At 35.6% G+C, this 24,058-nt stretch overlaps 2 protein-coding genes across 4 annotated transcripts in view; one reads left to right on the top strand and one right to left on the bottom strand.

Moving 5' to 3' along the window:
- The window catches only part of LOC136350804 (probable G-protein coupled receptor CG31760), a 64,587-nt gene that overhangs the window by 6,429 nt on the left and 34,100 nt on the right, over window positions 1-24,058 (bottom strand). For both annotated transcript variants that reach the window (XR_010734215.1, XM_066302875.1), the window contains exons 7-12: window positions 11,200-11,338; window positions 8,298-8,418; window positions 4,153-4,285; window positions 3,949-4,102; window positions 285-394; window positions 7-221 (exon numbers count right to left, since the gene is read on the bottom strand). Coding sequence is in view for 1 of the 2 variants with exons in the window: in XM_066302875.1 (XP_066158972.1) it covers window positions 7-221; window positions 285-394; window positions 3,949-4,102; window positions 4,153-4,285; window positions 8,298-8,418; window positions 11,200-11,338 (872 nt within the window). In the remaining variant the exon portion in view is untranslated. The remainder of the gene's footprint in view (window positions 1-6; window positions 222-284; window positions 395-3,948; window positions 4,103-4,152; window positions 4,286-8,297; window positions 8,419-11,199; window positions 11,339-24,058) is intronic.
- Window positions 15,741-23,400, top strand: LOC136350805 (fumarylacetoacetate hydrolase domain-containing protein 2-like). Of its 2 annotated transcripts, none has more exons than XM_066302876.1 (6): window positions 15,741-15,896; window positions 17,254-17,416; window positions 19,060-19,279; window positions 19,829-19,967; window positions 20,197-20,386; window positions 23,093-23,397. In XM_066302876.1, exons 2-6 carry the CDS (start codon window positions 17,259-17,261, stop codon window positions 23,244-23,246), a joined length of 861 nt encoding a protein of 286 aa, XP_066158973.1. In that variant the 5' UTR covers window positions 15,741-15,896; window positions 17,254-17,258; the 3' UTR covers window positions 23,247-23,397. The 2 variants fall into 2 exon arrangements, with proteins under 2 accessions (XP_066158973.1, XP_066158974.1); XM_066302877.1 differs by lacking the exon at window positions 15,741-15,896 and adding an exon at window positions 16,595-16,733 and having other exon boundaries at window positions 23,093-23,400.

Raw genomic sequence — 24,058 nt, 5'->3', positions numbered from 1 at the left:
ACTTACCAATAGCAAGACTGTGATCCCACCAGTTGTAGACGCACTGTTTGAATCTCAGTTCTTCATTGTCCATTATCTCTTCAGCTGTAGGGGTATCTGATAAAGTCCAAGTTCCCAAATAAATCAGCATGACTAGAAGAATTGGCACCATCCATTGGAGCAGTTGCTTATCCGTCAATTTAACTTTGTGAGCAGATTTCACGCGGTAGGTTAAGGACACCCTGTATGGAGTCAATAGGCCTCAGCGGTGGTTTCGTTCAACTTTAATGATATAATTTATTTACCTCCAAGTCTTCATAAGCAACGCTGTGTAGGTGACACAAAATCCTAAATGTCTGGACCATTTTGTCGCTATACAAGAGTATCGGTCTAGAACTGGGAATATGGCAGCCATCTGGAAATCATAATTCCACAATTCAATTTGAATTAATGGCTTTTCCGTCGTCTGATTAACGCTTGTTTTCGTTAAATTCATCAATTTCAGTTCAACTTGATATGCGTAAATTTCAAATATCTATACGGGAACAAGTGGATACGTGGGGATTTGTCTCCCCCTTTTCCTCCTCATGTATGAACAAAACCACTTGTTTCGACTTGTCATTTCATATCAAAACACGTCATGATAGAAAAGTCTGATTTTTTAATCATAGTAATATTAAAAATCACGTGATTTTCAATATTTTTTTGAAAATTTAGTCATACCACATTGTGACACGAAATCAAAAGTTGAAGAAAAACGGCTGTGGATCTACCTGGAAGAATTACTTTTACGACAAAAATTCGCAAGTTTTTCACTTTTACTGAAATTGCGGAAAAATATCCAAAAGCTCAATTTTGGCTTATTTTTGCAGTAATTTAATTTACGCAATTCGTCCCAATTTATCTAGTTTAATCTTCTAAATATATATGTGTGGTTTTTGATGGTAGAATTGCCGATTTATATTCCAGCATTTCTGTTTAAAATTTACAACTAAACTGACGAATAATTCGGAAAACGAAAGCCATGAAATATGTAAATGACATTGGGGCCCCCTCAAAACACGTGGCATAAATAATGGGAAGAATGGCCTAAGCTTAAAGTAAACAATTTATCGAAATTGCCAAACGTGACATGCATTGTTTTGCTTTACCTCCCATTTTAAAAAACGTGGAGCTAAATAAACTGAGAGGTCGATAAAATTGTAATAAAATTGACCATAAAATGAATCTTGTAAATTTCAAATATACAGGCTGTCCCGAAAATACATCGCGCCTTAGACTAAAACTGCCTTTTAGTAAAAAGAGATGAAGAAGTTTCGAAACCGAACCTCACTTGTCCTTGACCCTAGTTGGGCTCTGTGCGCTACTCCTGCGGCTTATGCGACAGATGGCGCTGGTAGGACATTTTTCTGCAGGCTCAACATAATCGCCCTTGACATGGCCGAATTCTGCCTGCGCTTAAATGATTTTCTGAGGGTTCGATTTCGTTCAACGCAGGGGTGAAATGAGGCATTAACTTGTAAAACGACTTAACGTTCTTAAAATAGAACAGACCTCGATCTTATATCTTCATATTTCTGCGGTGGAGAGTCAATTGAAATATTTCTCAGAATTGAGCGATAGCGGCTGCTTTCGAAATTTCTGGATCTTTACTACCCCTGTAAGTTCAAAACGAGGGGTTGAGATCGTCGCACTGTGGGATAATCCCGCAAACTGTCGTTTTCCGCTTTCAAATTTCACGCTAAAATTGGCTAATTTGACCGTGTGAAGCTGGTTTTAAATTTCTGATAGACTTCCTGATAATTGGCATTCACGTGAAATTTGGATTAACATCACTATTTTTAATTAGATAATGTGTCACGAAAATTTACAATCTATGCCAATTCAATCTGTCCCCACTCATTGATGATCGAATTTGAAAACAATTAAAACTGAAACGTTATCCACAGTTCCATTCCTGAAATATAGGAGGAAAGGGATGGGTAAACAGAACCGATTGATTCATGTTCGATGGTAACAGTGGACTTTTAAAATTTGTTTTCCTTGTTTCTTTCTGTAAATATCACCACAATGAGAAGAATAATTAATTGAGAAGAAACGGAAGAATTAAAGAGAATTTGTTGATGTGTAGGTGGAGATAAATAAATGAAATCCTAAAGCTTGTGGCATTTTCATTGATTTATTAATGAACCTCAATTTAAGCCATTTTTGTTAAAAGTTCCTAAAATACTATTTTACCTTCATGTTATCCGGTTATTTCTGCATGGACATATTAATAATTCAATTATCCTGACATGGAATAAACATTATTTACTTCCCAATTAATGTATAGAGTACGTTGGAAATCTGATTATGGAAATAGCGGAATGGCTGTAGAGTGTGTTAGAGAATGTGAAGTTTACAAACTGCCTTTTCAGCCTTTTTCGGGGAAGCCGAAAAGTAGAACAGTGAATTATGTTGGAAATGCGGATCGAAGGTAAAAATAAGCACGTTATCAAGCTTTTCGAACCTAATGGTGCTTGAAAAAAATCGTGGCTTTGCATTTAATGCCAATCATAAAGCTGAAAAATGTTCTGCTCCCAATCAATTCACTACTGTGACTTTAACCCGTGGGAAGGGGACGTATGTTAAGGATTCTATAATATTGCATTAATAAATAAGGACACTGAATAGGTGATTATTTAATGAACAGCAATGCTTAACGGTATTATAAATTTAAATAATTCACGGTCAGCTCAACCGTCGCATAGTTTTTATGGAAATAGAGTAATGAATCTGATGAGCTTTTATTTCCATCCTTCCGGGAAATTATCTCCAAACCAGTGTTACTTTGGCCAATTGGCCCCTAAGGTATTTTAACCACTTGGCAGCCGAATGCACGTCATGCTGTAATATTATTAAAATGATATTAAATTATTATTAAATTACAAAATAATAGAAAATATATTATTAAAATAATTATTTAATATTACTGCATGAAATGCCAATTGAGCGCAATTTCCAATTCCAATCCTCTTCTTGTCAATTCCAATTCGAAAGCTTTGCAAAAGTGAACGACTATTCATTTGGATTTCATACATCATGAATTGGGAACAATGTCCCTTGTTCCCTGCTCCCATTCGAGCTAATTACTATTAAATGGGTCTATTTCATGGGCGTCCGGAATAGAAGACAAGATAGACGTAGATTGCCAAAGTGTAACCGTTAAAGGAGTGCTTTAGTATTGTGCTTAAACGAAAGTTGAAGTGGCCGTAAAATGTGCGTTATTTCCTGTTTTAAAGCTTCTCTTTATGCTTAATAATAATGATTTTATGTAATACCGCACGCACACCTTTTACTATTCGCTTTGATCTCGCTTTTTAAACGATCTGCTTTGTTTGTTTCATTTTTTGGGGATCTTAAAAAATAGCTGTTTGAGAGTTATGCATGTAACAGTTATATAAGAGTTACATAAAAACCTTTACCTAAGTGGTTAGGAAATGCATGGTTTTGTGTGACGAGTGGGATTTTGCGGGACGAGCGAGGGGAGACCCTACAATATTGCACGAGTGGAGACACGGGACACTTTTCTTATCTCACACGTGCACGAGATTTCGAAAATCGATTTCCAGGGAAGTTCATTCCGGATATCGCTTTTCCGTCATTTTAAAATTTCCCAACGAAAAGTATAGAGAACATACCTGAAATTATGTTCAGTCTATATTTTCTTAATTTTTTTTGCCAAACGTATGTATGAAATATTACGAATTTTTACGTAAAATGTTACACAACTCCCAACTTTTCCACAAGAAATATCCACCCGAATCGTGAGAGTTATTAGTTTGCATTTATATCGAAATTTCCTGGAGTCGAGCTAATCAAACCCATCAATATGCAGAGCGCGCAACACCCTGGATCCATTATACCGTCGGAGACATGGTACGTTATCGCATATGCGTATATCATAGCATATAATGGAATAAATCTTACCTCTAGGTACATGGTAGCACATCCTAAAAGAGTGATGCTAAGGAAGGTGGGACTGGCCACCTTGAACACTTTGAGCTTGCGATATTTGAACATATAGCAGTTGAGAACGAGGGTGCAGAAGACGCAGCTTATGCTTATTGTTAGTAGTGTGATCCTAAAATGCAGTCCATTTATTTGCGATGTAGCAGTTAAACCAAGGCTTACCTAAAGGGCCAGTGATAGGTGGCTAAACACGGAGACGGATCTGTGCATACATGACATCCAGGGGCGCACTTGAGACATTTAAAAATCGTCTCCCACGAGTCACTGGTGTTTTCTAGATGCTTCTCCCAAGCAACTGAAAATTAATTTCTTGAAAAAGTAGGTCATTTATCATTCGTCAAAATTCCCTCTTTCATCACGCTCTCAGCAAGAGAATTGTGTAATCGACACCTGTTATGTAACAAAGGGCGTTTCAAAAGAATCAATTCGATATAAAACCTCCTTAGGACCACGTTTCCATTAGACGATGATCCAGCTCAGCTGTTTTAATAAAGAGTGAATGGTTTAAAGTTTGTCAGAGGGTTTTGTAAACCAATTAAAATTATGGAATTTTTAAAAAAATTTCCAGCTGAGATTCTCCATTGTGTTTCATTCATAAGCATTAAGGGGGATTTTAATGCAATATTTTATTGATGAAACTCCTTGGAAGTATATTGGAAACGTCTGTTTGCTTTCCAAGCTAGTTTCCAGTAACCCGAATCGCTTCCTAATTTTATGTTCGGAAACAACCATTAATAAGGCAAATGAGTTTATAAAGTGGATACTAAGGATAATGCAGGCTATTATCGCTTTTGTGCTGGTAGAGGTAAGGAAATGGGATGTAATGGAGGAACCACTTCAGAATACAGTTATATTAGGTATCTAACTCGACACGTTAAAGGGATTTTATTGTTGAAAAGAAATGGACTTTTCAACGTAAATATTATTATCAGCAAACGAGCATTATCGTAAAGGCCTTAAATTGAAGAGATATTGCATAACAAGTAAAAAACAGTACCCAGAAACGATTACTGGGCGAGTGATAATTAAACTAAATAGTTCGACCCAGTGGCCTATATGGGCTGCTTGTACAGGGTGTCCCATTTGCGATGCTTTTGCTGAGTATCTTGGACTAAATTATGGAGTTCTATTTAAAATAGGCAAGCAAGTATCGACTCTCGGTACAACCGGATGTGTGATGTCATCAAAAATGTTTTAGATGAGGTCGTCCCAAGCTTCTTACCAAACCATTAAATTTTTGTAACTTTTCTATCCATACTTTTCCCAAAACGTTTAATGGCGACTCCCGGTGGGACAATCGATATAGGGTGTATCAGAAATTTATGGGTACAAGGAAACCAAATATCACTCAGGTAAAAATCAGCTAAGTTAGGTCAGTTAATTTAAAAGCCATTAAAACCAGTACATTATTCAACGAGTGACAAAAATAGCATTTCATCACTCATCTAGAAATAATTAAGAGAACGGCTTACTGCATTTGAGAAGATAACGAGGTCATACAAACATGTACCAGTTAAATGTAATTTTTGCTTAATTGAATTTTTGATATCTCGGTTTTTCAGTGGGTTTTGTTTTTTTAATCGTCTGTTGGTGTTGTATCTTGTAAACTTGATGATTAGTCTAAAAAATGTAAGCACCCTGAAGAAGAGAGTATATGAGGTCATGAGGAGTTTTATGAGGGCAATAATCTTAAACATATAGTAAAATACGAGAAGTCTCAGGTTTCACGATCACGGTCTCAGGTTAGTTCTGCTTTATTTGAACTGAGAGCTTAATTTTTTTCGGTAAAAAATTAAAACAGTTTTTTCTAAACATCGCCATCCCGCAGCTTAGAAAGGAAGGACATTACGGCCTGTGTTTATATGAGCAAAATGAACATTTGCCATTTTCTAAACGTTTTTGAGGTCCCGTCGATCAAACGTGGGACACCTTTGTATAACTACGGAAATCAACATGTTCCATGACAGCGAACTTGTTAATAAATAGATAATTTAAAAATTAAATTAAACTTCAGATTAGTTCAGATTTCCTAATGTTCGTGATATCACCGCTCCTCATTTTCAAATAGGTCTGGGACCCGTCGGATCGTTATCGAGTTACGAACTCGCTGCTGAGTGTATCAAGGCATTATGTAACGATACTTGGGTCCAAATTCTAAATTTTATCTATTTATTTATGGACATTGGATTCGCTATGAAATGTCAAGAAGTGCAAAAAATCCACTAGAAAACTTAATGTAAAATTGGCAAATTTTATGGCTAGGAAACCGTAACAAGACATCGATCTAACACAGACAGAAAATGGGAATGTGGCATGAATTGAAATTCCAGTTTACGTTTGAACTATTACAAGACATTGATGGTATACGTGCAGGGAAATTCGTCTTAAGCTTAGAGCATCATCTAATTTTCAATATTGACGCACAATGTCTTCATTGCGAGAATGCAAATAAAAATGGGTTAAATGCAAAAGTTATACAGCGCTGGTAAAAATGACTGCAAGCCGTTTATAACTTTCATAAATCCGCTATTTGAAAAAAATGCTTGAACACGTATAATTTTAATTTCAAAAAAGGCATTTAATGTATTACTTTCGATGTTCAAAATTTTCACCCCTATCCAGCACCCCTACTAATGTTTTGTTTTCAAATGGAAACGCACCCACTGTAGTATATCAAATTAACGACAATTCAATAAGGGATACGACGGTGTACTCAGAACTAAAATTGAATCTACAGTTTCCTTAAAAAAAAGATTAATGTTCATATACTAAAAAGATTGAAAGTTTTAATTTTTGTATCATAAATAGATTGTTCATTCTTATTTTACTTTGAAGGAGTGTAAAACAATGATAATAAGACATAGAAATTCCAAATCATCTTCAATGTAAACATTTTTTTAGGCATCTATCACAATTAGGATATCAAAAAAAATTGATTTTTGATCTGAAAAACCATGAATTGAAGTTTTAATCTTTTTGTGGTATAGAGATCATAAAAGAACTTACGAAAAATTTTGTAGATGGTGCACCACCACATTATGCTATGGCTGTGAGAAATAATCTTGATGAGATTTTCCCTAAGAGATTAACCGGTAGTAGGGGCGCAATAGAATGACCGCCACGAACTTCACATTTTGCACCCTTCGTTTTTCGAATGGGGTGACTTAAAAAATTTGTCTTAGAAATATAAATTACAAAATTTAGATGATTTACTTTCTAGAACTGAAACAGAATTATAATTAATAAGAGAAGCAACAATGGATAGTTGTATAATGGAGTTCGAGGAACGACCGAGTCGTAACTGAATTGTTACTGGAGCCCAATTTAAGCATTTATTGTAGGAATTTCAATTTTGTTTGATTTAATTGTAAGTTGCTTCGTTTTGTATCTAATAATTTAATTTTTTAACGAAATTGTAGATCCAATTTTAGTTCTGAGAATATCGTTGTATCCCTTAATGAATTATATTTCATTTGATATAGTACAACGAGTGCTTTTCCATTTGAAAACAAAAAGTTAGTAGGAGTAGCTGGATTACAAGCGTCGTATAGAATTTTCCTCAGATTTTATAGTGATAATTGCGTTTTCGAGACATGCCGCAACTAACCTAAGTAAATGCCGACTAACCTAAACTAACCTGCATTTTTTTAAATACGGAAATCCTGTACCAACAATTATGAAGTAACACCAAAAACCTAAAATATGCAATAAACTTTCTCGGTTGCTATAAATCATCGGCGTTTGGGCAAACAAAAGACCGAACCATCCTCGGATTATACTTACTTTGCTGCCAACACCAGATCCTCGGAAATAATAGTTTACATATAAATTTCTATTTTCCTGAATCTGGTAACAGTTCCTTCCGGCTTAATTTAATATGAAATACATTATGTGTGGTATATGTCCCACAGCGATTTTCTTAGCTTTGTTTAGAATAATTGAGATGACTCACAAGTTTACCCTACTACCTTCCCTTACATCTGGTTTTACCTTTTCATGCGCACTTTTCAGGATAAAAATTCAAAGAATAGGAGCACAATGCGAACAAAAAGGGCAGAGCAACGATTCGCGTTACCTTTGAAAACGAGCGAAATTAAATTTATTTTTCGCGTTTTTAAAAATTCACAACTTCAAATAAAAGCATATTTCATTTTAGACTGCAGAGCGAAGAATAAGAGACACAGAGAGCGTATTTCATCCGTCGTTTCATGGCGCCAGCAGCTATTATCAGCGGTTACAATCATGGCCTTATGAATCGTAAAACGCTGTTCATAATCGCGGGTTAATACTAAAAGGACGCGCTTTACCTTCAATCAAAGAACCATTAAAAACGCCTCCATCATGGGGTGAGTAGTAGCCCTTTCTGCACTGGCATTGGTAGCGACCTCTGGACCATGATGGAACTTGCAGAGTCGGTCTGAATATGCACTAAAATAAATAATTGCCAAGATTTAAATAACGAGAAAGTAGCTGTGATCGTTCTAAATATCAGTCTTATACTAAGGATTTAAGATAGATAGGTAGATTTAAGATAGAGAGAGGAAGGGGGAGAGAGAGAAAAAGAGAGAAAATAAGAGCAGCAACTGTTTCCTTTTATATAAGCTAATAGAATCCATTAGCCCTATTTATTTTCGGAGTCATTTGTTGAAAACTTGCGTTACGGACAATCGTAGGGCCTTTCGTGGACGTAGAGGGACACAAAGATAGAGGAGGGAAGGAGAATGTACGAGGAGAAGAGAGGGGGAAAAATGTCGTGGAGAGGGAAAGAGAGCAGCAATAGAGGTGTGAGAGGAAGAGAGGGAGAGAGGGAGAGGAAGACCTGAAACTGAAGGTATCACCGTATCTTTTGATCTTGAAGGATGCGATACTCGTGGTGCTGATACTGCTTTACTTTGAATTCATTTCTAATCTCAACTAATTCAGGGCTCTTTAGGTCCATGATAACGTTTCTCGCTAAGCTTCTTGACGGCCCGATTTCGCAATTATCAAATTCAACAACGTTCAACGGTATAATACCGACACACCGTTTCAGTTGATCTCGAGTCCCCAGGGCTTTAGTTCAGTTGCGTCTGATGCCATCATTTGCATAAAATAAAACGACATTCCAGGCTTTGGCCCTACAAAAAAAAATCCGATTTGTCCCGTCATCATCGGAATTTCAACGGGCTTTTTATTGAACTTTATTGCATAGTCGAGCATTTATAATGCTTTTCGTCCAAAGTGTATTAGAGAATCGACTATGTCACTGCTCCTCCACCCTCATTCCTTAAATAGACTGAAGAAATGCAAGATGTATAATGTCAGCACGGGGGATAGAAGGATAATGGTTAAACACAGTTCAGCGAGCTTTGGAAATTTCTCCCTTGGGATTTGGAATGGATTTGCTGATTTCAGCGTGAAAATTAGACGGAATAAATATTTAATGTAAGAGAGTGTCGAGCAGCTATTTTTCCATTTTACACAATGTGGGATCGAGATTTAGGGGAAAGTAAAAATTCAAAGAAGGGGAAAACCAATAAAATTTTATATTTTCAACTAATACAGTTTACGGTCCTTGATCTCAACGCAAATCCAATTTAGACATATGCGAATTTATGACCATTAATCGAAAAATTAACAGAAAAAACTCAACTAAAAGAGAGGGAAAACGCTAAAATCCAGGAAATAAGAATTGACTAAGATGTGTCGTACTCCACCTCACTTCACCCACATTAGGTTGAACAGATTAATAAATACAATATTTCCCTGGATTTCACCTTGTTATCACCATTTCTAAATGTGGTGGCTCATGAGACATTTGATTAGATTCAAGACTTTCTCGCTTTCCGACGAGACCCTAATCTTAGAGCAGCATCAGGTGTAATATCCTATGAAATTTGTTCTCTGGATCAAATAATTTTATTAACCATGTCTTCAGCCAGTAATACAAAGTCATGATAACGTCTGATAAGCCGTAACAGACAACATAAGAAATAAAGACCGGGGCCTAGCGTCGAAGTGCCTGATCTTACCATAAACTATCGTATCATAAACGAGGCGTCCATGGAGACTTCTTCAGAAAATTCCCTCGCTGCTGCTTCATATAAATTTAGGTCAATTACTGGAACCGTATAATCAAAGTTCAGTATGGACGCAGCTGGATTTTGGATACGCAGACTTGGGCAAATTAATTACGAAGTTATTCGAGTGAAGTAGACCTTCGGTTATGGGGGTGCAGGTTACCCTATTATTGGCTCTTTATGTGTAAACGTTATATCTTCATAACGGGGGATCGGAACCAATTTTCCCGCAATTTGTATATTAGGGTATTGAGGAACTATGGAAATGGAATTGACCTTTAATACTTGGGGAAGTTTGAGACAATATGCAAGGCGGAGACACGTGGCAGTGAGTCTAAATTAAATCGAACAAAGCCAGTCTCTTCACTAACCCATAGTGTAAGAGCTATTTATTTAGCCAGTTCAGAAATGCAAGGTTTTATGTGACGAGTGGCATCTTTTGGGTCGAGATAATTGGGAGCGTGTTACACAAAACAGCATTTTCTTATAATTTTTTAATTTTGCGTTCATTACGTAACTAATTGCGAAATAAAACCCGTTTAATCACCAATTACCATTTCGAAAACTCTTATTTTATTTGCTAATATTCGAAGAGATATTTTTCAAGTGCGAGAGCTGAATCGAAAAGAAAAAATAATTTTGTTCGCTTTGATTTATGTTGGCACGGATATAAATTTAATGTGAAAACTGCCTTGAGGTGCTCACGATTAAAGTCCCAGGACGATTAATAGACCTCCAAAGGGTCCTGCGCCATTTAGTGCAGAAAATCAAATATTTACAATTTGATATCTATATAAATAAACCCATTTCCTTAGCGCCATCTGTATTCGCGGAGATAGAAATAATAGGGGTAAACTAACATAGTACGTAGATATCATAGAGCTCTATAATTTAGGCAATATAACTTCGTATACACCATTATAGGTGTCGTCCCAAAACGCGAAAATTCAGATAGTTTCAATAAACTATTTTATTTTCAATAAACCTACAAAATAAAGATAGCTTTATCACAAAGATTCAAGACACAAAATGCAAAACCCTCATATGTCAAGAGGTCAATTCAAATTATCTTTAGATGAATTAATGATTGTCAGCAGGCAACTTGCGTCACTGAGCTATTTAATATATCCAAAAGCTGAAAAATACATACTTCTGATGTCTCATTATGGCACTTATGCGATCCGTGGAAAATTGCCATTGTCTTGATTGATGACTCATGAAACTGGGATTCACATTGATCGACCTCCAGGTGGGAAAGGTCCACATCTAGGCTTAAGAATCCCTTTAGTCTGAAATAAAGAGCAAGACTCAGTGAAACAATTTGTTGTCAGAGTTAATTGAATATACAGATTTATAGCGCAATTATTTAGGTAAATCAGGCGCATTTTCTTCTTTTTCAGTATTACGGGTCGCTTATAAGGAATATAAATAGGCCTTGGCAACACCATTTCGTTTGCTAAATAAACTGAGGCGAATAATTGCTTTTCGGTATGAAGGCGGAATAATAGAGGAAATCCGTTTCAGCTGTTGTTCTTCTCTTATTGCCTTGAAACCTACGACAATTTTGAACTTTACAGTTCGCCCAGTCTAGAAATCTGAAAAATTGCCGTTTTAGATATTTGTTCAAAGTGTCTTAAAGGCGAAATATTCCAGAGCTACTTTATTGAAATGGTGAAGGCGCCTGGCGCCTCAAGAACACATTTTTAAAAATCCCACAAGCAGTCACAGTAGTAAAACCGTTATTAATATGGCTGAAACCGGTGTACTTCCTGCCATATGCGAATGTGGTCAAATGAAAGAAAATTATATTTACGGCCGCATTCACCGGAGATATCAGTTGGGCATCTATCTAGAGTTCGCAATAACAACTGACGATTTAAGTTGTACAATTGTTGAATCTGCCGAATGTCGCCAATCATGATTACATTGAAATTTCTCAACGCAATCAAAAAGCATAAACAATGGATTAGTGCCATAGATCTAAGGAAATTCACACGCCAAATACGAAGCTTTGACGTAAGATGCAAAGACAAAGAAAATGAATATCGTAATTTTCAACCTAATTTTTTTTCTAAACTTACTCAATGTCTAAAACTTTTCCTTCCTTATTTCCTTTGCTGCCGTGGAGGAAACTTCGGTCAAGCTAATAAAACTTTTCTGGAGTCTCATCTAGCGGATATTGTATTAATAAAAGGTAAATCGGATAAGCCAGCCGGAAGGTAAAGGAGGGCTATCATTATTTGTTATACACCTACGATGCAAATGAGTTTTGTAAGGAAATATAAAATAATGACTCTTTTAATTTAAAATTGTGTCGAAAACCTGAATTGAATTTCCTCATCTAAGCAACTTAGAAGGCAAAGCGGCCAATAGAATCACTTTAACGAAGTTGGCTTGAAAATGTCAGTAATAAGAGGAATAGTGCTTTAATTGCATAATAAAACGTCCCGTGCTGTCTTTTAGCTTAAGACAGTCAACGGTTTTGTTTATATAGTCTTGAAAAGTATATTTCAAAGTTTACTACTCTAACCGCCTCTACTTCTTGTGGACTAAATGGAATTGTCCGAAGTAGAGAAGCTCAGTTTTATTTAGAATTCTCAAGTGGTTTCTGTTTTTGACTGCAAATGGGCACTTTAACCGTTAAAATTACTTTTTTGCTTATTGTTATTATTTTGTTTCACTATCGAGCTTAATTAATGTAAAAAGAATAAACCATGCCTAAATAGTATTGTTAATTAAAAATATTGCGGCAGCAACTACGTAAATTTCACGTTGTAACTAAAATGGTAACATGAAAAACATTTATTTCAATAGAAAAAAAATGCAAAGAATTTGAGAAATGCCCAAATTTATTACATAGTTATGTTTTAGATCATATAAAATTATGTCCGTATGAAAATAAGAAATGTGCGTCATACCCTCTCAAATTATAACTCTCCTCACCTAAAATAAACTTCACACGACTCGTCAAATTTTGTTGATTAACGTGAAGAAATTTCAAAGCTGGGAGGACGCTCCATCGTTATCCTTTCAACTTAAGCCCTTTTGACGTCTTTCGTAAGTAAAGAACTTTGAGGTTCAGAATTCTGATTGAGTTAACGTATGCTGGATTAATAAAAATATTATTGACAAATCTGCACTAACTTGAACTACACTTAAATCAATCTTAATTAATATGAACTAAACTGAATTAACCGGAACTAACCTGTTCTTCTGTTCCTCATTGTGATTTTTTTTTGTTTCTATATAAAGCTGCTTACATCGATGCAACCGTACTTGGTGCGTTATTAATTAAAGTATGAGGGTCAGAAATAGAATATAAATGCATTTTAAGACTTAAAGGTCAAAATTCCTTAATACTACGAGATATTATCAAGTATTACGCTATAATTGTTAGAAAACCAATATCTTGATATGTTTCCAGAGAAAACTTCCCAAAAGCAACAAGATGGAGAAAATTCTTTTGCCCTGTCTGAGAGGAAACGATTTCACGAATCAAGTTTCAAATCTAATTTTTGTAGTCTTTCGTTATCGCATCACGAATTCGTCATAAAAAGAAAACTCACTAATGAAACTGAAATTACTTCCGTTTCAAAGGTGCAATACATCAACAAATAAACTAATATCATCCAATAAAAACAACAACCCAAGAACATTGATTGATGATTGCAGGTTTGCCCCTATGTGGTCATAATGTTTGATAATATTTGATCCATTTTCCGGACTATAAATCATGGTCTGAAAATGAAACAATTATTATTGTTATTGTGCTTGATGTCTAATAGTGGATATTGGACACGTCGATGGAAATAAACTTGGACATACTGGAATTTAGCTTCCTCGATTTATCGCGGAATTTCCCCAGTACAAGTCTAGTTTCCATCGAGATTTCGGGCTTAAATAGGATATACGTATAGGGCAATATAATTTAATTCTTGTCACTAGGCCTTTCGTAGTATCCATTCAGGGCCCTCCATTAATCTTTCCATTCGAGGAGGGCTTTGGCATTGAGTGAAAAGAATATAGATTTATTTACAAGAGTGGGTCCGTTACGTAAAGGATGAAGCATTGTTTTTTTGGTAAGTTTTTAAGGTACTTTTTGGACAAATAGCTGATACAACCTCAGAAATAACCAGGCAAACGTTCTTCCATGCACTAAAGCTTTTGCTTCCTTTTAAGTTTGAAATGGGATTCAAGCAAGCGGGTGCTTCTAGGATTACCAGGAAAAAGAAAAGAAAATAGAATATAAGAGCAGTTAATCCCCATGTTTTCCCTGCGTTTTATGATGCATGATGGCGGTTTTACGCTCATGTTGAAAATGATGTCCCTCTCTGCCTTCAAGAAGCCAATCAATCAAACTTTTTGCTGGCGCCCTTTTATTCATGGCTTTATCTGACATTTTTTCTATACCCCTTAAAAATATATAGATCTTGTGGTGCTTTGCATACAAAAACCTACGGCTTTCTTCTCGTCAAAGTTTACAACTCCTCAGATTATTTATTGGTAAACATACTCCAGTGATGCTGCCACAGCAAAACAATATAAATCTTCCGTTTTCGGGAGACAACAAAAGGGCGAAAAGCTGCTTATAAATTATTAAACAGGGAATTTTACCAGTTCAGATAAGATAGAAGAAGTTATTGAGGATTTGGTTTTTAACGTGTTTACGCCTCTTCATGGGGTTTTCAAAAGAAGTTTTTCAAAAGGATATTATTCCTTGCCTATAGTGAGCTTAATATTGAGACCCTTATTAATTCACTAAAAAGCAAGAAATATGCTTTGATGTTTTACTTGTTTTTTGGCCTTATTAGGATGCGATTTTGTTTCGACATTTTGAAACTCGTTAAGTCGTGCAAAAAGAGGGGTTTTCAATGACTTATTGCATTGGATGCTCGTTATTTACTAGCTCAAGCTTAGACACACTTTTATGACCTTCAACTCCAATAGGTTGGCCTTACCCAGGAAATATTGTTTCTTGTCAACGGAATCAGTGGAGGGACATTGAAAAATCTCTGCTCGGTCCGGTCAGACTGGGGAGTCCCCGCCGTCCAGGACCGACCGAGGCAGCTCGGATGCGCAGGGCTGACCGGAAGACAGGTTCGTGGTTTAACTGGAACCACTTTCAACAACGGAACAGGAATAATATTAATATCCAGGTTGTTTAAACTTATTTTGGGACATCTATCTAGGGATTGGGTTCACAATCCTTTTCAAGTTTTCTCTAAGGAAAATCAAACAAAGATGAAAATAAAAAAATTCCCGAGATACTGATTCTCTTGCGTGAAAAATAAGGAAATTTTAAGAAAATAATTATTGTCGAAAAAACTTTGGATTAAACAGAATGTTAATCAGTGTAATAACTATTTATTCCAGGATTTCCTTCTGGGCCGCAGCCAGAAGAGTTTCTGATTTCCGTAGGAATTAAGATATTAATAATAAATATGTGTTTTACATTATTGAAATACTCGTATATGAAAAAAAACTTAATGCACCAAAAACGAAGACTGCGTTCCATCATGATTAACGAAATATTAACCTCCGGGGCATTGTTATCCAAGACTTGTTATTCAATTTTCTATACCTTCCAATAATCCACTGTACTATCAGCTTCGGAAAAGGCCAGAGGTTAAGGAAAGTCTACAGAGTGTTTATAAACAACCTCACGGGTCCCGATATAATGTTTAAACTTCGATAAAGCTCTTATACTGTTACCTAATGCAACGGTCACTTTGCTTTCGAGGGGTCTTCTCGTGACGTTGAAAGTGTTGGGAGTGTTCGATAAGTGTTGATAAAGATAGTTCGATCGCAGCATGTGGATAGTGGTCACTTGAAGATAAATTTTAGGAGGTATAGTGTCTAATAATATTTATTTTAAATGCAGAAGTGTAAGAGGAAAGGAAGCAGGTCTTTAAGATGTTGACTGGCAGCAGATTAACCATTCACAACATATTTATAACATCTCTTGGATTAAAAAACCTCACGAAAAATCAACTGAATTTGATGTGACCTGAAGTTGTCTGCATTGTTTTCTGAGATATTTATAACGTGTCTGAACTAAAAAAAAAATGAAATTCTTGAAATTTGAATGGCCTTTTTTAAAATATGTAGTTTTCTAATTATCCCTTCTCCATTCGGAGTTTTTGAACCGAATTGGAAGCGCGACATGAAATCGGCCTATCGGTTCTCCAAAAAAAAAAAACATTTTTTAAATGTTTTTACGTGTTCGCATTGTGCCATGATATTTGGTATTTCATAATGATCATCTATATTTACTTCAACGCACTAAGAACGTAATCCAGAAAAATCTAAGACAAATTGCTGCTCGACTAATCGAAAGTACAATAAACCCATAAATAAATTCCATATCTTTAACGACTTCAACAAACAATTCATTAATATGATTTATGCGATTTAAATTAAATATTTTTTCATTTATTAATTTAATCGTAACAAAAATAATCACACTCTAAAAATATGACGGGTATGCAAACTTTCTCTTTTAGAATGTTTGTTATTGGAAACACTTATTAGTTACAACACTGATGATTTGATTTCTAAAATTAAAAGTTTGCTTTGAATGTACATTTACGTTTACCTAACGTTCCTTTATCATCGCATTTGCTTGTGTAACAAAGGGGAACATTATGCAGTGGATTAAATGAATAATTTAAAAACATTATAAAGGTAAATACATTTCAGTTTCCTAAATTTTTTCTGCAGCAAAGTTTTCTTTATACTTTTCTTCTCTGTACCTTTGTACCTATACTTTTTTCTCTTACATTTTTTCCTTCACCTTTTTTCGCAACACTTTTCTCTACACCTTTTTTCTTACGTCTTTTTCGTACATTTGTTTTCTTTCGAGTTTATTCCCAAGAAATTTTCTCCTAGACTTTTTTTCCTGCACTTATAATTTTATTGATGGCATCCATCTTATCTGGAAAAAGTGTTCTCGGACTGCCTTTTTGCGTTTGCGAATCTACAGCAACTAATGAGTGCACGATTAAAAAGGCTCAAGATCACACTGAAAAGCGATATTACGTTAAAGTCTTTACTAGCACGTCATTATTCTCTAATGCATTACTCCTCCTTTGTTACTCCAAACTAATTTTCGCATGACAACAAATCCCTCAACCAATGTGAAGGAAAACCCGCGCGCAATGAAGAATATCCTCAATTTCTCAACAATGTTATTTTTTAATTTTAGTCAAAATGAAGTTGGTGCAGTTCATGCTAAATACCGGCAAGATCCACCTCGGAGTTCTGGACGGAGACAGCGTTATCGACCTGAATTCGCATGTAAACTGGGTACCAATTGATTTAGTGCGATTCCTGCACGAACATGACCAGGCTTACCAGAAATTGAAAGAGTAAGTAGAAGAAAACTTTTGTTCCGGAAAACTTCTTTAATCGCACCTAATTTCGTTTAAACGATCTATTTAATGGAGTAACCGTTTCAGGAATTAATTGACATCAAAGACGTGAGAAATATTCATTTACCACGATTCTCTCGCTAGAGTTTAAATATCGGATTCTAATTAGGTATATGGAAATGGCGTGTTTTCTACTTTGCCTTTGTGTATTTATTGATGAAAGGAAGCATCCACGTATTATCTTCATCTGCGGGTTTGCTACGAATTAGAGGGGTGTAAAAAGGAACTAGTAACACTTTAAGCGAACAGGGTTCAAAGAGAGAGAACATAAACTACTGACCCATATTAACGGTAGAAATTAACCACCTTGAATTAAATTGAACTAATCTGAATCAACAATTTAATTATTCTGGCATGAAAAAATATACAATACAACAACAATTTGACTGTTTCATTTATTTGACTATTTATTACCATTTATTTGGCTATTTATTAACGTTCATTTGACATTTTATTAACGTTTATTTGACATTTTGGTAACGTTCATTCGACTAGGTGTTAACATTCGTTTGGCTCTGCATTAACATTTATTTGACTGTTTATGCCACAAAAACAGCAATACGATTGGGCCTTTTCCACTCAACTTTTTCGTTCACTGTTTTTGGCTAAGATTCAGAACGGAATCCCATAGAAATGGAAATATGTAGATAACAACTAAGTGGATGCAAATATTGTTAGGAAACTTAGGGAGAACTTGTTTTAGCATACAGAATTATTGAAAAGGGACCTTTCCTATTAAATTCAGTCTGGAAAGCGGCCAGACTCAATTTCAGTACATCACTATTGGTTTTTGAAGGAGACTATGTTTACGAACATGCATTTGAACAATATCGTTAGTGTGTCAACACATCTATAATACTAGAAAGTAAAGCTATGCCATCTCGTAAGAGGCATAAAGTAATTACTTGTAGGAGAAAGTAGTTTGGATCCAGTTGAATTGGTAGGGAGGAAAATTAAACCCAAATTGTGAGAAGACCTACACAAACTTTTTATCGATTTTTATTGATAATGGATGATTAAAGAGATCTTCAAACAGTTGCAAACAGTTTCTGATATTATGACTGGATTTTTTGCTATTGAAATATTAAAAAGGAGGTTCCTAATGAACTCGTCATGAGGGCGTAGGAAAAGAACTTTCTCTTAGGCTTGCGAAAAAAAATGTTCATGTAAAATCTGAATAAGGGCGGGAAAAAATAAAAATAATGAAAAATTAAAAAAAATAAAGTAGGTGCAGAAATAGACAATTCAAAATTCCATGTATTTAATATAAACAGCCATTTATCTTGAGCTAGAAGTTTACGCGACTTGCCACATCAAGTAAAAGAGATGTAAAGAGAACTGAAAAGCGCGATATTCACACGACAATATTTAAATATAAAAAACTTAAAAGGCGAATTCGAAGAACCTATCAACTTAATTAATAATTGTGTCTTAATGCTATTTGTACAGATCGATTAGGAAAAGTAAATCGAATTAAAATCATGCTGAAGAAAGTTTGACGAACAGTGAATATTTTCACCTTTCATCCCGCAATCAAACTTACATAAGTTTCCGATGAATAATGAACCATGGGATTTTAGAGTAGCTTCAGATCCACTCAACAAACGTCACCCCCTCAACAAAGTACACTTACTGCCGCCCATAAAAAAGCCGGACAAAATTCTGGGAATCGCCCAGAATTACACGGATTATTGTCAGGAAAACCAGCTGAAGCATCCAAAAGAGCCCATCGTTTTCTCAAAATTTGCTTCTACCATCATTGGGCCTTACGACAGGATTAAGCATCCCGCATGCAGCAGTGTAAGATGATTTTTCACCTTAAAGGTCGTGTGCGTATGGGCGCACTTTCTGCACTCATAGTAACGTGCGAGTAGTACTTTTCGCACCCCAATTAAAGAGCGGCATCTTTTTACAATGGTGCAATATTCATTTTCTTACTTCAAATAATTGTCGATTTTAACGCGAAATTTTGTTGTGTGAGGCTTTAGAACCCACGCAATTTGCACATAAATAGACACTTCAGGCTCATTGCAATAATTTACGAGAAGCACTGAGAGATCTTTTCAAGGAAAAGTCATATGCGGTTATATTTGTATGTATAGAGTGAGAATGCAATATACCGACATACTTACTTAGGCCAGGGAATTTTCATTTTCTACGTGAATACCTTGTGTCAGAAATTGCATACGCTATGCAGGAAACGTAACCGAAAATATACAAAACTAAGGGGAAAAGCTTTGTTCGGGGAATACTGAAGATAATATGAGAATTTCCTGGATGAGTGCTCTTTCCGGACTTGTTATTCCGTTAAAAGATCATCTTCCGTTAACGAGTTATTTTCTCCTTTAGGCAGTGGACTGGGAAGTGGAGCTTGTGGTGGTGATAGGAAAACCAGCGAGAAATGTGAAGGCTGAAAATGCTTTTGATTATGTCTTTGGTTATATGGCAACTCAAGACCTGACAGCGAAAGACTGGATGTATAAAAACGGTCTGTATTCATGCTACAGTCGAGAAAATTTTAGCAAATACTTTATGCGTCAAATACTAGGGAGAAGTGGCTGCTTTAGTTCCTCTGAACATAGCCTAAAATGGACTATTGACTCTCCAAGGATAGAGAGTATTTTAGCTCCTCTAAAGTAGTTATTAAAATGTTTACTAGAGTTATCTACGTTTACCAAGCGATTTACGCCGCTTATCTAATCGATAACTGGTTCTAGGAGAGGAATACGTATTAAGTAAAAATATGGAACACTTTTGCCCTATAGGGCCGTGTATAGTTACCAAGGATGAAATTCTTGATCCGCATAACTTAAGGGTTAAAACCTGGGTTAATGGGGAGTTGAAGCAAGATGGAAATACCAGAAATCTAATTTTTAAAATTGACGAGTTGATTGAACATCTCTCAAGGTAGGTACTATGGCGAAATACAAATAAAAACCATATCAAAGGTCTTTATTTAATCACCTGCGTTAAACGAAAAATATATTTGCGCTTTTGGCGAGAACCTTTTTACGCCCTTACCTAATTATTGCCCTCGGGCAGTTCGAGTAACAACTACCAGCTGCGGGCAACAAAGTTGTCGCTCACGTTGAGTTCGGGTAACAACTTCCATCTGCGGGATTAAAAGTTGATGTCTTACCCTTGGAAGACAAGTAACTGTCAATCTCCTGTATATCACATACATGGCAACAAGCATGTTTATCATCAAAAAATTACGTTTTTGTTGCGTAAGCAACTTTAATGTTTATTTATCTAATCCTATTATGCAGTATATCTGTCCATAGATTAAGTACACGTCAATAGTGTTGAAATCCTTACCTATCATCTGTTCATCTCCCTTTTGCGTATGTGGAAAAGATATTCTAAAAGAGGAAAATCAAATATCTACAAGTAGATGATATCTTTATCTTAAGTGGACAAAGCCAAGGTTTAGAAACCTACTTATATCGTATTTTTTCAGACAAAATTTTACAACACATTTTAGTGATGATTAATAAGTTTGGTAATTGTTTAATGCGAACTGTGATCATGCTATATAAATAACTTCAATAATAAATTTTAGGTAAATTAGTTCTGAAGAGGTTTATCTCTATCTACCATAAACTACATGGATAGTAACTGTAATTGTGAAATAGCACTTTAAACAAGTGCTTCATATACAGCTGAACAGCATATTATCATAAGGACATGATTTCACTACTCAAGCCTTTATTTGCCTCAGCTAGTTTGCATTTTATTGCCTCACAGATAGTAGAATCGCTGGAATGGTAATAGTCAAGAGAAATAAAATAGTCATGGAAAAGTACAACATATACTGCTTATCACAAAAATTGCAACAATCGGAAATAATTCATCAAATTCCACCATAATTGGTATACGTATTTAGTTGTAGGAGTAGTACAATTAAGTAGATTTTACTTATAACGCCTTGCGCTACATAGAGGAAGTGTTAGATCTAATAGCTATCTCACACATCCAACTCATTGGAAACGTGCTTTTTCAGCAAGACAATGCGCGGTCACATATGGCTCATATAACTATGAACCATATATTACGTCGCGATGTTAATGTGTTTCCTTGGCCTCCACGCTTTCCTCATCTTGCTCCCATAGAACACGTATGAGCCAATGACAGAAAGAAGAATTACTACACTGGAGAACCCATGACGCACTTTACTTCATTGAAATACGTGCATTATTTCTAAGTGTTGCAATTGTTATGATAAATAGTATATATTTTTGGAGGAACTGCTCAAAAATTTATTTTGATCATCTTGAATGACGCTTGTGAGATTTTTAAGTGTTTTTTTCAAGAGGAAGTATTTTCTAGCTAAGTTGTAAAATCTGTAACTGCACAACAAAATGGAACAGCATTTTTTTAAAAACGTCATTGATACGAAATTCTTTAGATCATAGGTATCAAGGATAATACATGGGATTTATACTAATGTGATGTACTGTAATGTGGGTGTGCAGAATTCGACTAGGACTATATAGTAAAACACCCACCCAAAACCCCTTATTTTCTCTTGCATTGGGTCCCCCTACTCTGGAACCATAGAGAAACATTACTTCACGGAAGCTAGGAGCCTACTACTCGACGTCTTTAGCATTTCCTCGAAGTACTCTATTTTCCTTCTCCCTTCCGCTAGTCTCAAAATCTCTATGAGCATCTTTATCATAGTCATTCAGCGTCCCTGACTCCTCAGCAGCAGCTGGGCGACGTTTTGGTATGCTCTTGCAGCGTCATTGCGAAGAAAGTCATATCCGGTAACCAAACACAGAGTACTTCAGATTATCTCTGCTATCAGAAAACCACCATCTCTGCCTTCTGAACACTTCATGTCCGATGAATGTCTGAGAGGAAAAATATTACATTTTGCCCCACTTCCTCTGAATTCATCTTTTGATTGAGGCTGTAAAAGTGTTGATCCAGCTTGCTATCAGCTGTCCCAATCATAATCATCTAATTTCCGGGTCGTATCTTCACTTACTTATCCTCTTCATGTACTTTGCACCTTTCAGAAATAGCCAGGTGAAATATTAATTGAACTGACCTGAACTAACCCCTTTCCCGGAAAAGGGGGAAGGGAGGCAGTAGGCGATGAACCGCAGGGCGTTGATTCCACCATTACTGATTTGCATTTAATTTACCTTATAATAGATAAAATATGAATTAATCTAGGACGTGCCTCTTATGTTTGATCCCCGAATTGTGGCTTTTTTCAATGATCACCCTGTATTTCAATACTCTTAGATGGTAAGGGTCACCGCTTATATACATGTATGATTCAAGTGTGAATTTAGCAGTTCGTATTCACTCGAATTGATATTGATACAGTATGTTGACCAGATTAGTGCCGGTGTAGGTTTGTGCATGTTCGGTTTATATGGACAAAGCCACATGTTAAAATTTTGAGTAGTTAACTGATTTGGCAATAAGATAAGCATAAACGCGTTTCATGGAAATTTCGCAAAAATCTTACTTAATAGGCATTATTCAAATAAATCGAATGATGAAGTATACCATTATAAGTGAACAAAACTGTTTGAATTTTCAAAGGTTTTGTTTTCGTCTGGGCAAGCCAAAGCACTTTACTTTTAACTATTGTAGTGTGATAAATTTATTGCCTGGAGATCTGATCTGTACAGGGACCCCCTCTGGAGTGGGCTCAAACAGAAACCCCCCCGAATACCTGAAACCTGGGGATATTTTAACCACCGAAGTCGAAGGAGTTGGGAAACTCAGAAATTGTGTTGTCGACTAAAAATGTAATATAGAAAAATTATTATATAAAAAAATTGGCCTTTTTTACTCCTTTCTTCTTTCATATGTTATGACCCAAAGAATACTGTACACTTTGATATATAGGGTGGAACAGTCGACTAAAATGAATTCAATGTTAAAAATCGTTCGCTAAATAAATGCAAAACTACGGTCCTTTTATTGTAAAATCTTCACCCAATACAGGCCAATTACACACCGTGACGTATAATATATTAGGCAATATTGTTACGCAACATCATTACGCACTGTTTGAATTATAACATCGATAACATTTATTTAGTATCGTAATACCTAATTTCTATATACCTAAAAAGGCGGATCTGTATTTTAAAATTTCTTTAATAAACTTTCCAATATAAATACCTAGAATTACTTTTGTGTGTATTTAAAAAACAGCAAGAGGAATCGAATTTCGCAGGATCACAATTTAAACCCAGCTAAAAAAAATTGTAGAGCTAAACGTGACAACCCCTCCGAACTAGACAGACAATAAGCGGCTCTAAGCAATATTTAGTTCTCCAAAGCGATCTAAAGAATGATAAATGATGGAGATTCATGGGGGTTTTGTAGTCGCGAATAAAGATAAAGCTTTCTCAGCCTTGCCGTTTAATAGTGAAATGGCTGTTTTTGTTCTGTGGCTGACATTGGATTATTGCTTTCGTAATAACAGGAGCGTGCAATGGGTCACGGCTTGATTTTCACAAAAATGATCCAAATGTTTAAATCAATAAATTGAAAAAAATTAAATAAACTAAACGGAGCACGCCCCTGCTTTTTTTTCCACATATTAAA

Source organism: Euwallacea fornicatus, chromosome 4 (assembly GCF_040115645.1).
Source record: "Euwallacea fornicatus isolate EFF26 chromosome 4, ASM4011564v1, whole genome shotgun sequence".
NCBI classification, from domain to species: Eukaryota; Metazoa; Arthropoda; class Insecta; order Coleoptera; family Curculionidae; genus Euwallacea; species Euwallacea fornicatus.
Note: the sequence above shows the minus strand (reverse complement) of the source record. Positions and strands in the feature narration are given on the sequence as shown.

Bases quoted from the DNA above. Each gene is read 5' to 3' on its own strand.
- LOC136350805 (XM_066302877.1), top strand. From the start codon at position 17,259: ATGAAGTTGGTGCAGTTCATGCTAAATACCGGCAAGATCCACCTCGGA. The intron at 19,968-20,196 runs GTCTGTATTCAT...AACTGGTTCTAG, and splicing joins AGACTGGATGTATAAAAACG to GAGAGGAATACGTATTAAGT. The intron at 20,387-23,092 runs GTAGGTACTATG...TAACTATTGTAG, and splicing joins TTGATTGAACATCTCTCAAG to TGTGATAAATTTATTGCCTG.